At 44.3% G+C, this 14565-nt stretch overlaps 1 protein-coding gene across 1 annotated transcript in view; it reads right to left on the bottom strand.

The window, feature by feature from the left end:
- Positions 1-14565, bottom strand: part of RUVBL1 (RuvB like AAA ATPase 1) — a 42818-nt gene that overhangs the window by 8177 nt on the left and 20076 nt on the right. The window contains exons 5-8 of the mRNA XM_007985452.3: positions 12181-12270; positions 11218-11367; positions 9405-9468; positions 7820-8018 (exon numbers count right to left, since the gene is read on the bottom strand). Of these exons, the coding sequence (XP_007983643.1) occupies positions 7820-8018; positions 9405-9468; positions 11218-11367; positions 12181-12270 (503 nt within the window). The remainder of the gene's footprint in view (positions 1-7819; positions 8019-9404; positions 9469-11217; positions 11368-12180; positions 12271-14565) is intronic.

Here is a 14565-nt window from a genome sequence, read left to right on the forward strand (position 1 = left end):
TGTTGAGAAGGATCCAATCCCATCATTTGCCTATTTTTCTCTTGAACCCTTAGCCAAGCCATAGGAATAACAGCCCAGGGGAGGAACCTTGCCAACCCACCAGACCCTGAGGTGCACTGGGCAGTCACTGGTGGCACACGGGGCCAGCCTTCAGCTGGTGTTTGGAAGCCCATGTGCTGTGGGCTTCTGCCTTGGCCTCTGGGGGTCATAACAACAGAAAGGCTACACTTCCGGCACTCTTAAGCTCGTGCAGGATTGTACAGTCTACGGTTATAAGTAATCAATATAACAAAGAATTAGTCATGTCAACTGGATTTGTTAGTATCTGAATATTTGGTTTCAAAAACAAGTAAGCATGCTAAAAATTTAACTTTAGTAAAAATAAAATCTAATTGTTTAAATTCTATCCAGTTAATTGAGGTATAAAAATGCGTATTTATGACTGCAAAAATAAAATGCAAACAAAATATATGCTAGCACAGGATGAACCCTGAAGACATGTAAAGTGAAATAAGCCAGAGACAAAAGAACAAATATTTTATGGTTTCTTTACAGGAAATATCTATAGTAGGCAAATTCATAGAGACAGAAATTAGCCAGGCCTGGTGGCATGTGCCTGTAATCCCAGCTACTCCGGAAGGTAAGGCATGAGAATCACTTGAGCCCAGGAGGCAGAGGTTGCAGTGAGCCAAGACTGTGCCACTGCACTCCAGCCTGGGTGACAGAGTGAGACCCTGTATTAAAAGAAAAAAAAAAAAAAAAAAGACAGAAATAAATGAGACATTACCAGGATCTGAGGGGAGGTAGGATTGGGACTTCGTGCTTAATGTTTTTGACATGATGAAAAAGTTTTGGAAATAGTGGTGATGGTTTTGGAAATAGCGGAGATGGTCATGCCACACTGTGAATGTCATTAATGCCAATGAATTATACACTTAAAAATAGTTAAAATGGCAAATTTTATGTTACACACATTTTACCACAATAAAAACAATTCAAAAAGAGAATAAAATGCTACATTAATGAATTGTTAAGTCCAACGCAAAAAAATTAAAATCTTCAAAGTAAATATAGAAACAAACTAATAGGAAATACAAATATTAGTTAACTTTAGAAAAAACTTATCTTTTTCCAGCAACAAATGTCTTTTTAAAATTAGGAAGAATTATAAAGATGAAATTCTATCATGATTCAAATCTCAGTATTTGGTGTACCTGTAACTTTCACATTAAGCAAAATAACCTTTTAAAACTACATTTAATTTTTATTTTTTAATTCTATTTAGGCCATAAGTGTTTTTTAAGTCTTATTTGCGAATTCTTTTGGGAATTCTGAGGAAATTGTAAGATCTCAATTTTGCCACATTAAAATATCCCAAGGACAAAAATATCCAAAATTCTACACCACCCATGATAAATCACAACAAACATAAAAAGTTTAAAGAAGAAAAGGTTAGAGAAAAATAAAGTAGTCCCGAATCAAACTTCACAAGGACAGAATTTATAGAAATGCATTAATAACATTTCTTATAGTTTTCAAAGTCTATTAAAAGGCTGCCAAGTGGTAAAAAGGAGTTTGATGAGGAGAAAACAAAAGAAAAGGCTGCTGAGGACTGCTAAGCATTTTTCAGAAATTAAAGACCAAACATTTTTGAGATTTGTCCAAGCTATGAATCTGAAGTAGAAAGTTTCTTCTAGAAACTATATTAGTGGGAGATGGTTCCAACTGGTGATGCTGCTGAGTGGGCTGGTTGAGTGGAGCCCCCATGTGCCAGCAGCGGTGCTGGGCCATATGCTGACCTCAGCAGGAGCTAGGGAGCTAGGGGGCGGGGAGTGGGGAGGATCACAGTTTAACAAGGCAGCCATAATGGTAATGTTATAGAACTGTTAATAAGAAGCTGGATAATAATTACATTTTGGTAAATCTGCAGATTTATTCTTGCATCTTAAAAGTTCATTTCTGGCTTTGGCCTCAGTCTACTATAATTTTAACATTTTACCGTTCAGCAATTGTCCAAACTCAGCCATAAGTGAGCTTCCTCCAGATAGACAGTTTGGAGCTATGAAGCCACAGAACTAAATCTCCTTGGAATCCAATACAGCATTATCTATAGGAGCAAGACAAATGTACTTCTAGAAATGTATCCTACAGATACACCACCACATGTGCAACATGGCTGACTCATTTGTGACTACTTTCCTCTTACAATAACTCTTACAATAACTGTGACACTGTGGATGTTTTGGACCAAATTAATTCTTTTTGAAGGGCTGTCCTATGCATTGCAGGATGTTCAGTAGCATCCTTGGCCTCTACCCACTAGATGCCAGGCACTTCTGAGTCGTGTTAAGTAAAAATGTCTCCAGACATTGCTACATGTCCCCAGTGGAACAAATTTGCCCCTGGTTGAGAATCACTACATAAATGCTTCTTTATGTAACCCTATAACTACCAGGACACAGATAACACAAAGCTTTTCTGCTGACAGAAAGCGCAGTAAAAACACCTCTCTGGGTAATGTGATGGGTAACTCACCTAATATCCACATAACCTTGGGCTCAGTGGGCACACAGTAAGAGTGCTAAAAAGACAGCCATTTGATTTTCTGATGAGGCTGCCAAAACAATTCAATAAAAAAGGAACAGTCTTTTCAACAAATGGTTCTGGGACAACTGGATATTCACATGCAAAATAATGAAGTTGGACCAACCCCTTCCTTACGCCCTACATGAAAATTAACTACAAATGGATCATAAGCCTACACATAAAAGTCGAAACTATAAAACTCTCAGGAGAAAACACAAGCATAAACCTTTGTGATTTTTAGATTAGGCAATGGGTTCTTACACATGAAACCAGAAACACAAACAACAAAAGAAAAAACATAAATTGGACTTCATTGAAATTTAAACCTTGTGTGTGTCAAAAGACACTATCAAGAAACTGAAAAGACAACTCAAAGAATAGGATATTTATAAATCATATATAAATGATAAAGATCTAGTATCCAGAATATATAAAGAACTCTTATAATTCGACAATGGAAAGACAAAGAACCCGAATAAAAAATGGGCAAAGGATGTGAATAAACATTTCTCCGAAGACAATATATAAGCGGCCAATAAGCACATGAAAAGACGCTCAACATCCTTAGTCGTTGAGGAAATGCAAATCAAAACCACAATGAGATATTACTTCATTACCCACTAGAATATCTATAATCAAAAAGACAGACAAGTGCTGGCAAGAATGCGGAGAAACTGGGACCTTCATACATTGCTGGTGGGAATGTCAAATGATGCAGATGGCTTTGGAAAACAGCTGGCAGTTCCTTGAAAGGTTAAACAGTTACCACTGGACCCAGCAATTCCACTCCTAGGTATATAACTGAAAGAAATTAAAACCATATCCACTTAAAAATGTTGTACATAGGCCGGGTGTGGTAGCTCACAGTAATCCTAGCAGTTTGGGAGGCTGAGCCAGGAGGATCCTTGGAGCCCAGGAGTTCAAGACCAGCCTGGTCAACAAAGTGAGACCCCATCTCTACTTACAAAAAAAAAAGAAAGAAAGAAAAAAAAAAAAAAGTTGTACACAAATATTCAGAGCAGCATTATCATAATAACCCAACAACCCAATGTCCATCAACTAATGAATGGTTAATAAGATACACTATTAAATATTCCATATAATAGAATACTATTCAGCTGGAAAAAGAAATAAGTACTACGCATACTACAACATGGATGAACCTTGAAAACATCACGCCAAGTGAAAGAAGCCAGTCACAAAAGACCAGATTATATGGTGTTATTTATACAAAATTTCCAGAAAAATCAAATCTATAGAGACAAAATTGATTAACGGCTGCCGGTGGATGGGGGGTAAGGGTGCAGAAGGGACGGTGACTGTTGATGGGTACAGTTTCTTTTTGGGTTGATGAAAATGTTCTAAAATTGATTGTGGTGATAGCTGCACAACTCTGTGAATACACTAGAAACCACACAAAAAATTGTATTTTGTATGAATTATGTCTCCATAAAGTTGTTTTTGTTTTTTGGTTTGTTTGTTTGTTTTTGAAACACTATCTGCCACAGGGTTACACTGAACAGAGACCATACTGTTTCTTTTTTCTTTTTTTTTTGAGATGGAGTCTCGCTCTGTCGCCCGGGCTGGAGTGCAGTGGCCGGATCTCAGCTCACTGCAAGCTCCGCCTCCCGGGTTTACGCCATTCTCCTGCCTCAGCCTCCCGAGTAGCTGGGACTACAGGCGCCCGCCACCTCGCCCGGCTAGTTTTTTGTATTTTTTAGTAGAGATGGGGTTTCACCGTGTTAGCCAGGATGGTCTCGATCTCCTGACCTCGTGATCCACCCGTCTCGGCCTCCCCATACTGTTTCTTAAGTTTTGATGCTTTGGTGCAACAAAGTGACTTTCAGTGAGAAACTCCTACAAGAACTCCTAATCCCAGGGGCTATACCTCAATATGAAAAGAAAATCTCCCAGTTTTCAAGCTGGGATCAGTGCTGGGCTCTCATCTAACAGTTCAGGATCCTGAGCTTGGAAGGGAAGGCACTTCTTACGGTGTCAAGTTAGGGAAGAGCTAGGCAAGTGGGCAACAGAACTTTGCCTCCCTGTCATCCATGGATGGACCTTTCCCAGGAGTCTGGAGCGTCAAGAGGCCCAGGGACAGGTGCTTCTTCTAGAATGGCTCCCACATCAGCTGTCCACAGGGAGAGGTGACCTAAAGGATTTGGGGGCTGCTTGTCAAGGTCAGGAGGGGCTATAAAGAGGCCTCATGCCTTTCTGGGTTCTCAGAGATCCCTGAGGCCAAGCCATGTCTACAGGACAGACCAGGCAGGGGCATGAAATCAGCTTCCAAGAGGGCAATACTCTAGGACTGGCCTGGGTGACAACTTTGCACTCACTTTTTCTACTCTTCACATAATTCTGCAAAAAAGGTGCTGATATTCCCATTTCCTGATGAGGATGGTAAGATTCAAAGAGGTCAAGGAACTCGCCTGGGTCATGAGCTTCCACATGACTCCAATGCCTGTAATTTTTCCATGTGGGAACCAGGCTAGTGCTGGAATTCATGCTCCATAAAACACAACAGCCATCAGAGAGTGGGCTCACTTCTGAGGCTCAATCCACAAGGGTCATTTACACAGGGAGGGGTGAGCGGCAAGAAGCTGAGAGGGAGCGTACACTACCTGGAAAAGAACACTCCTAGAGGCTGCATTTTCACAGCAGTCTGTTGTCAGCATTCAACAGTTTCCCACTGCCATCTCCAGGCAGCACCCCATCAAAGCTCCATCCCCGCTCACAGCCCAGAGACCACTGGAAAGCAGTGTGGGAGAGCAGTGAGAGCATGGAGTTTGGATCTAGACGTTCCTCTGGGCTCAGGTTCCAGTGGCAACACTTTCTAGCCTATGGCCTGGGCAGGTAACCTCCCATTTGAGTCTGGAGATAACCTCAGCTGCTCACAGGGTTGTCAGGGTGTCCTGGGAGGACATGAGATGGCCCATGTAGAGCGCTCTGGATAGTTTCTGACACAGAGGAAGCCCTCAGTTAGTCACCTCCCTTCCCCCTTCCTTTCCTTGAGAGCTCTAGAGATCAGATGTGAGTCTGGCGGGTAAGGAAGCCCTGTAGTTCCCCTCTAGGGGTGGAGTCTGTGGGAAGCACGTCAGATGGCTATTATTGTTGGCTATTACTTTTTTCATCACCATGTTGACATTATTATCACCACTACAACAAATTTCCTATTAGAACACAGTGCCAAAATTCTCTTTCAGAGCAAACAACCGAATCTGGGTTGCTTGAACCGACCTGCCTAAAGATCCATGCTCTGAGCGCCTTTCTTCCACTTGGGTAATTGCAGTCTGGCAAGGAGTCTCCACAACCTCTAGCAGCCCTTGATCAAATCAGCCCAGATGGGGCTGGGGTCAAATCTCCCAGGTTTCAGGCTGACCAGAGCTTTGTCTCCAATGAGCAGGTTCTGAGATCAAGGCCACCTTTGTGTGCACCTTAGTCCTGAGTGGGATGGGACTGAGAGACCTTACTTCTGGGGGTGAGAGATGCCAGGCTCTGCAGGCATCTGCTGGGCTGGGTTCCCTACTGTGGAGGGAGGGAAGCCTATTAGCAGAGCTCCCCAGCAGGGGGCACCATCTGTCCAAGGCTGAGCCCTTTCACCAGCTGCACTGTCAGGCTTCAGCCTGGCCTGGCCAAGGCTAAGAAAGTCCAGCCAGCCACAGGCATGCCAGGCATACCAGGCAGAAGGCCCACATGCATCTGTCTCCAGAAGCTGCCCAGGTAGCCATGCTGGATCTGGCATACACTTTCTCTCCAAGACTTAGGAAGCACTTATGACAGTGGTCTTGTCCAGAGAGCATCATGGACGGGGATTCAGAGTAGCTGCAAGATGCTGCCACATGGACTTGAATCATGCATTCGATTCCTAATTGCAAGTGAAAGAAACCACATGAGCGGGAAGGCCTGTTGCTATACTGCAGTGCTCACAGCACTACAGAACCCCCTCTGTGGGGCCTACCCAGAGCCAGCAACACCAGAGTTTGCATTTTTTTTTTTTTTTAATTATTTTTAGAGATGGGGTCTCGCTGTTGCCCAGGTGGGAGTGCAACAGCTATTCACAGGTGCAATCATTGCACACTACAGCCTTAAACTTCCAGCCTCAAGCCATCTTCCCGCTTCAGCCTCCCTAAGAGTACACTACAGGAGCGTACCACTGTGCCCAGCTTGGACAGTCTTAATAATAAAGCTTCTCTATTAAGAGCAAACTAAAATCTTAGATAGGGCCCACCATCATTCAGAGCTGAGTTAGGTAAATCAGCAGTTTTGATTTCAAACTCAGTTTGGCTCCAGCTGTGTCCTGAGATACTCATGGGCCACAGGGTGTCTTTCCAACTCCCACCGCCTCCACTGCCCTGAGCATGCAGCCTCAGGGACTTTGTCCCCACACTACTCTATTGCAGGCTTGAAAAGAGGCCCCTCATTACCCACCTTTGTGCCCCAAGCACTGCAGGGACCAGGCACTAATGTTTAAACAGGATGACAGAAAACCAAAAGAGTAATAAAACTACCAGGTACTGGGAATACTGACACTGGGCTTGAGAGATGGGAAGATGGGATGTTCTCTAGGACCACGAGCCTGGAGAGTGCTTAGGAGAAAAAGCAACCCCAGGAAGGTCCCTGACCCAGCTTTGGGCCAATCTTGGCAGGATTAGCACCATAGGAACACTTGTCTTCAGGGGTCAACATCTGCCCTGCCCAAAGGCAGCCAAAGGGATGAGAAGGAGTGGAGCGGGGGGATGGAAAGAACCAGTGTGGTTCAGAGGTCTGGGATAGAAAGAAAATGCTGGTTTTGTTATCAGAAGGAGCTGGGTTCTTATCCTGTCTTTTTGATGAGGGACAAGTTATGATTCCAGTTTCCTTATTTGAAAAATGATGTCAATAATGCCTACCTCTCAGAGTGCAGGTGAAGACTGAAGACGTTCATGTGTATAATGTCATCAAAGGCTAGCCCTGTCTGATCTCACCTTTGTGCACGCCAATTGAATGACCAGACTGTAGTATCACACCCCAGAGATCACATGGGAGACCCTCATCATGAGTGAAAGGGCAGCTGCTGCCTTTGGTGACTAGGGAAATGAGACCAGAAGCAAGCCACTTGGCACGTTTTCCTTCAAAAACAACGTGACCTCCCCTCATCCCCATCCCACCTCGTGGGGTTTAGCGAGATCCTGAGGAACAAACGAGCCCAGATGGAAGGTAAAAAAGCCTTGTGGCTGGCAGGCAGCCATCCTACCTGATGACACAGTTGCCTCGGTTGGATGCAAAGATGACGATGGGGGCGATAGAAGACTCCAGAGCGCGGTGCAGGTAGGTGAAGCACTCAATGTCCAGCATGTGGACCTCATCAACAAACAGCACACCTGGGACCAGCTCAGCAATGCCCTGGTCGATGTACTTGTTCACCACCTTATTAATCTCCCCTCGAAGTTTGTCTAGGAGATGCAAGGATGGGCAGGCAAAGTCAGCACAGGGCTGGGAGAGACTATCGCCTTTTCTCCTCCACCTGAATTCAATCCAAACCCACGCTGGGAGCCTAGTTTTCCTACTAGCTATGTGATCCCTGACAGGGTGTGTCCCCACTCCCGGCTTCAGTGTCATCATCTGAACACAGTGATAATCACACCTAAAGGTCACAACATTGGCAGCCTCCCCCAAAAGATGTGTTTGGTAAAATGTAAAAAGGTAGCACGGGTGTTCTGCATGGGAATCCCTTCACGGCACATGCTCACTGCTGTCACACTCCCTACCATGCCTTATCACCACCCACACACCCAATGTAGCTCTGTCTGATCTAGGAGACACTGGAGTTTAGGAGCCCTGAGTGAAATGAGTTTTCACATGCAAATTTTCCTATTCTATACTCAGTAAATGACCCTTTCTTTTGGTCCCATACAACAATGCTCAGGTTAATTAACTTTCAATCAAGTGCCTGGACTAAGGAAGTGGGTGCTTTTAGAATCCTGAGCAGAAACCTTCGAGGAATGAAAGGCTCTGAAGAAAGGCCCAATCTCAGAGCTCCTAGAGGGATGAGTCTCTCAAAAGTTACATAACCCAGCTAAGGTCTCAGTGATCATTTTCCAAACCAGCTCCTGTGTTATTGTCAGGAGGGAGCAGCTCACAAACAGAAAACTGGAAGATCTGAGGCAGCGTCTTCCACCAAAGGCACGAGGCCGGGATTGTCCGAAGAGGATGCACACTGAAAATCATGTGAAAAGAAAGAAACTGCTCCTGACAACTCAAACAGAAAGGTCTCAGATTGCTGCCCTGGCTAAAACTTTAAAGATAATATTTGCTTTTAATGTTTAACTAACATCTTAAAGTGACGAAATTGTAGGTGGAATTAGAAAAAAAACAGCAACAGGAAAGCTGGGAAGAGTCGCAGGGTAAAATAAAGGTTCACAGGAGAGCAGCAGCAGTGTCCCCTGTGGAGCTCTAGGAAGAGCCCACGAACTGGACAGGGCAGTGCGTGGAGCTGGTCTGTGAAGCTGCCCTGTGCTCTACTAGGGAGGGGCTGACAGCACCAAGGCTCCAAGTCTGTGCTCGGGCAGAGCTGGGTGAAATAAATCCACATTTCTGGGGCCTCACAGGGACCAGAAACTGTGACTGCAGTGGGGCAGAGACCACACAGTGTGCTTGCTGTATGGCTGCCTAAATAATGCCAGAGACTAAGGCTAGAGTCAAGCTCTGAACTATGAGGAAGAAGGAACTGTTCTGAGGCATTTTCTCAGGGCGGATGTGCTCACAGAGCCGCAAGAGCATCTCAGAATGTAGGGCCCTCCACCCTGCCCCTTGCTCGCAGGCCACGCTGGTTCTCCTACCTGTGATTTCTGTCTTCTTTGGCTTCATTAGCTGGCCCATCATGGACAGGATATCTTGTCCCCCCTGCATAAGAGAAGACTTAGAGTCAGTGCTGCTTTGTAAGGTGACTACAGAAGCCTCATTCCCCTGCATCCCACTCATCAACTCAACATGGGATCCTGAGGTAAGGAGACCCCTCCTCAAAGCCTGAGGAGCTTCTAAACATAGAGGAATTTTTAGAGGTTCCCCTGACCTGTGAGAATCAAACAAAATCCTTTCATGGTAAGTATAAGCTCCGTGGGGCCTGCCCAGCCTCCTTCTCCAGCCCTATCTTTTTCCAATCCCTTGTTCCTTGATTAGCCACATGAGACTACCAGCCCTGCCCTGGACACCCGCAAGCTCTTTTATGACTCAATGCTTTTGAGTCTATTCCATCTGCCAGGAATGCCATTCTCCTTCCTAGGAAGTTCCCAGTCATTAAAGTTCAAGTCAAATGCCCTCTAGGGGGCATCTGACCCTAACCAGACTCATGACTTCCTCCCAATGTTTCTGTGCCTTTGGGGACACACGGACTACAAGAGTAAGTATAAAGAGTAAGTATAAATATACCATGATTATACTGCTGTGCCTCCTCTCACTAGATTTGACCACAGGCTTGCATCAGCCTAGTCCTTACTTAACCTGGAGCTACTCAGCCTATGGGCCCCTCCCTGTGGAATGGCTGACTCCATAACAGGTTCACCACTCACCTGCATCCTCCTATGGGCTCCTAAGAGTGCAGTCAGCAAGAGGAAGAGGCTGGTGTTTGGTCATTTGTTCAGCATTTAGTGATCACCTGTTAGTTACCAGGCCCTGAGACACAGAGGTGCTCACTAAATGCGGAATAGCTAAAGGCAGCAAATGTTTCCTGTCTGGTCCTCAAAACTGCCTTGCCAGGTAGGAGAAAACTCAAAATCAGAACCCTAAACCACAGAAAACCCAGAGACCCAAAGTGACAAATTAACCAAGCTGGTCAGTGATGGAGCAACACAATTCCTGACTTCTGACTCCCAGCCCAACACTCTTCTCAGGTCAAGGGCTCCCAGGAGTTCAGTTTGCAGATGGCCACTTCACCAACCAAGGGGACCTGTTGGTCCAAGATAAGTCTTCAGTAATCTCTTGACCAAAGCTCCAAGGAACAAAATACCCATGGATCAAATTTCAAGTCAGAAAACAAACTATCCCCTAATAGTGAGGAGGTCTTTTTTAGGATGAAGATGAAACCAAACTGGAAGACCATCACAAGAAACAGTGGTGTCTTGTTTCTTTTAATCACATATTTCCTACAAATGCTGTAAAGTGATAACATCCTTTCCTACATTTTACTAGTCAAGGCATAAGTATCCATCTGCATGAGAAGCAGACAACAGTACCAGCTCAAAGCTAAAACACTGTGGCTTTTGCTAAGCAGGGGGAAAGAAAGAGCTTTGTCAGGCTTTCTGAAATCCTATAACGGGCTCACAGAACACTCCTGCCCTCCTGCCATTAACACCCAGAGAATCCCAGGCGTGAGCCCACTGCTGGAGTAAAGCCATGGAGGAAGCTGGCTAGCTCAGGGCCAGAGGCTTGGCTGGGATAAGAAACAATACACATGAAATCATCTGTGACTAGAGCATTTGAATGGGAACAAAGGAGTCCCTCGTAGCTCATGTCGATGTTAATTGCTGAACATTACAGATAGAAAAGGACCGTCTGCCTCAAGAAAGGCAGCAAGACTCTGACAATTCATTCTCAGACCTCCACGCACATACAAAAGGGCTAGTGTGCCAGGTCACCCAGGCATCGAGGCAGTACCTGGGGCCGTGCATTAGCCACATCCAAGTCATGCAAGGTCACATCTTGGATGATTTCTTTCTTTTTGTGCACATCCCCTTTTGGCAAGGGGACATACTCTTCAGCTTCAAGGTCGAATTCTGTGGCATAGGTATCACACCTGCCCTGCCTCTGCAAAAAGAGAGAAAAATGAGTGCCTGGTGAGTTTTCACTGCCAAGTCCCCAAATGGCACAGGGCTAAGTGAGATAAAGGTCTCAGTTCCCACTGCGGGCCTGACAGCCTACTTGACAAACTCCAAATATGCCCCACTCCCTTGCTGCCAAGAGAAGGGAGTTATCTGCTCATCGCTGGGCTCCAAAAACTGGGTTGAAAAACACCTGATACTTTCCCCCAAAATCCTTTTTCCCTTCTTTCTTTTAACTGTATGCAATTCCTGATAAAGGGCAAATCCAGTAGATTAACTGGAGGCGGAGGAGCTGCTCAGACTCTTTTGTAGGTGGGTGATTTATTGTTGATATGAAGTATTATGCCCATCCATTAAACAGTGAGGAACACTGTACAGGACCCTGAAAATCAGATAGAAAAGAATGCCAACGAAAGCAGCGTTCCTTCCCACATGCATATATCTTGGGAAGAAAATACCAAAGAGATAAAAGGAAGATTAAATACACTGCACATTTCAATTTGAAAATGACTAAAGTTGTTTTGGTTTCTCACCCTGTCCTCCCCCTCTGAACAGGTTTTAGTATTTTTTCTAACAGACTGCCTGTTTTAATCGTGAGAAGGTTAAAGAATGAAGATAAAAGGAAGGCAAACTTTATTATACATAAAGGGCCACTAGTTGACCTTCCATCAGCCTCATAACAGACACCAGCCCCTCCCCACACACCCCATACCCTCTGAAGAAAACAACTCCCTTGTCACGTAGGTATTCTCATGGCAAACAAATCAGGGACAATGCTGTGTCCCAAGGAAGGCATTACCTTCACAGCCCCACTGTTGGCTTCTATGTAAATCACATCTCCAGCCTCTACTCGCTCTTTCTGCAAACTTTCAAAAATGCTGGGGTCCAGCTAAAAAAAAAAATGTAAATCAGAAGTGTAATACATATTCTATTTCCTTCAGACACCATGTAAGGTACCTTTTCATAAGGGATCTGAGGTAGCTAGCAAGTGCATGGAGAAAGCCTGTTCTGCATGTGCATGTATACTGGGACCTGCAGGAATGTGAATGCACGAGTACCACACGAGAGACTGGCTCGGGGACTAAGCACATCAGGGAGAGAATAGGGGGGCCAGCATACCTGCATCCCTGTGTAACAAGCATGAGAGGGACACATGGGACAGCTACTCTTCTCTTTCCCTTGATTCCAAAGGCTGTAAACTGGCAGCAGCGTTTTTATAAGGATGGTCCTGGCTGCCCTGAGATGGGTGGGCCCGGCCCCCACTGTCCACAGGACCACAGACCCTATCACCCCCTTGAGATCATCATCCCTGCTTCACTCCTTCATTTGCCTCACCTCAGGTGGGGTGGAACTTTCTGCAACTGAAGTACCTGCCAGCACCTGCTTACCAATCTCAAGGCTGGCATCTTGCAGGGCCTATGATTTTGGATAAGGTTCTCAGTTCTAAGTTTCCTCATCTATTGCACCCTGGTGCAATCACAGATGTATATAGTAATTCAAAGAAAAGCATAAATGAGAATCTTTCCCAAGCCTTTTGATTCACATCCCAGTGTTTGTGCCCTTGGGTCTGCCTGCTTGTATCTCCAGGAAAGGAAATAAGCAGATTTAGGGAACTGTTGCTTTTCTCCAGATTCTGGTGACCCTCAGTGATTAACATTCTAGGACAGCTGCCTTTGTAAGGATTCTGTAGTTAAACATAAGTTTCTCGAGGTCTTCATGGAGAGCTATGTGATATAATGTAACTATGGTGGAAAAAAACTTGGGCTTTGCCCCAAACAAAATTAAAAAGTAACAACCCAGGGCTTGGTGAAAGAAGCCAGATACAAAAAAAGACATACACTGTATGTTCCATTCATATGAAATGTCCAAAAGAAGGCAACCAAAAGCAGATTAGTAGTTGCCGAGGTCTATAATTGGAATGGGGAATGACTGTAAATGAGCAGGAGGATTCTTCTTGGGGCGATGAAAATGTTCTGAAATTAAGATTGTGGTGATTGTACAACTGTGAAAATACATTAAAATTCCTGGAATTGTATACTTAAAATGGGTGAGTTTTATTTAAAATGCTATCTCAATAAAGCTTTTAAAAAACTACCACCATAGCAGGAAACCAAGGGCTCTGCCTCTCCTTGGCTGGGTGGGGACAGCAGCCCCTGGCAGAACTGCTGTGAGCCTGTGCGCCTAAGGACAAAAGTGGGTGAGGCCCTCAGGTAAGGCCTGGCACGAAGGGGTTAGGAGTACTAACGGCATTCTCATTGCGAGGACTCAGAAGACTCCTTCAGACTTGAATATCCACCAAGTATTTGAGCACCTTCTATCCAAACATCTTGTACATATTCTAAAAGTACCTAAAAGTATTCATTTTGGAAGAAAAATTTCATCTTCTCCTCTACATTATTTTTGTAAAGAAGCTGTACAAAGCAGCGTTACAAATAGCTGAAATTTAAACTGTATGCCTTATTTTATCTGTCCTACATTGGAGAATATACTTCTTTTTTGCCTCAAGCATTTTTATACCGGTTAATTTCCCAAATGAATTGACTGAAGATGTAATTACTGGAAAGGTGGCAGATGCTACTGAGAAATCTAATTAATTCAGAATGGAAGTGACAAGGGGTAGGTATAAAAGAGATATTTGCAGAGGCAAGCTCCTGAGATTGAAACCCTGTTAGGAAAAAGAAAAATGGCCCTTTGAAGAAGTGACATTTTTATGATCTCCATAAAGCAGTGACCAAGAAACAACCTTAGAGAATCAAAGAACCATAAAATCGTAGAACAGAATAAAGATGGAGAAATTATATGGTCAATTTCCTGCAGTTTATAGATGAGAAAACTGAGTCCCAGAGAGCTCAACTGACTTCCAAAGGTCACACAGCAAGCTGGTGGGCAGACGGCACAACAGTTAGGGCTCAGGGGGTCAGCTCTGCCACCTGACTGGCTGGATGATCCCAGGATAACCATGTAACCTCTTTATAAGCCTTCATCTGTAACATGAGGGAAATTATACACACACACACACACACACACACACACACAAATATATATACATATAAAGTTATAAATGACAATAAATGAAATGTTTGTTGAAGCACTTAGTCCAAGGCCTGGCACATACAATAAATGAGAGCTACAATGATAATATTTATTAATAATAATAAGGCAAAGCCTAAAATCTGGACTGTTT

This window comes from Chlorocebus sabaeus, chromosome 22, assembly GCF_047675955.1.
Source record: "Chlorocebus sabaeus isolate Y175 chromosome 22, mChlSab1.0.hap1, whole genome shotgun sequence".
NCBI classification, from domain to species: domain Eukaryota; kingdom Metazoa; phylum Chordata; class Mammalia; order Primates; family Cercopithecidae; genus Chlorocebus; species Chlorocebus sabaeus.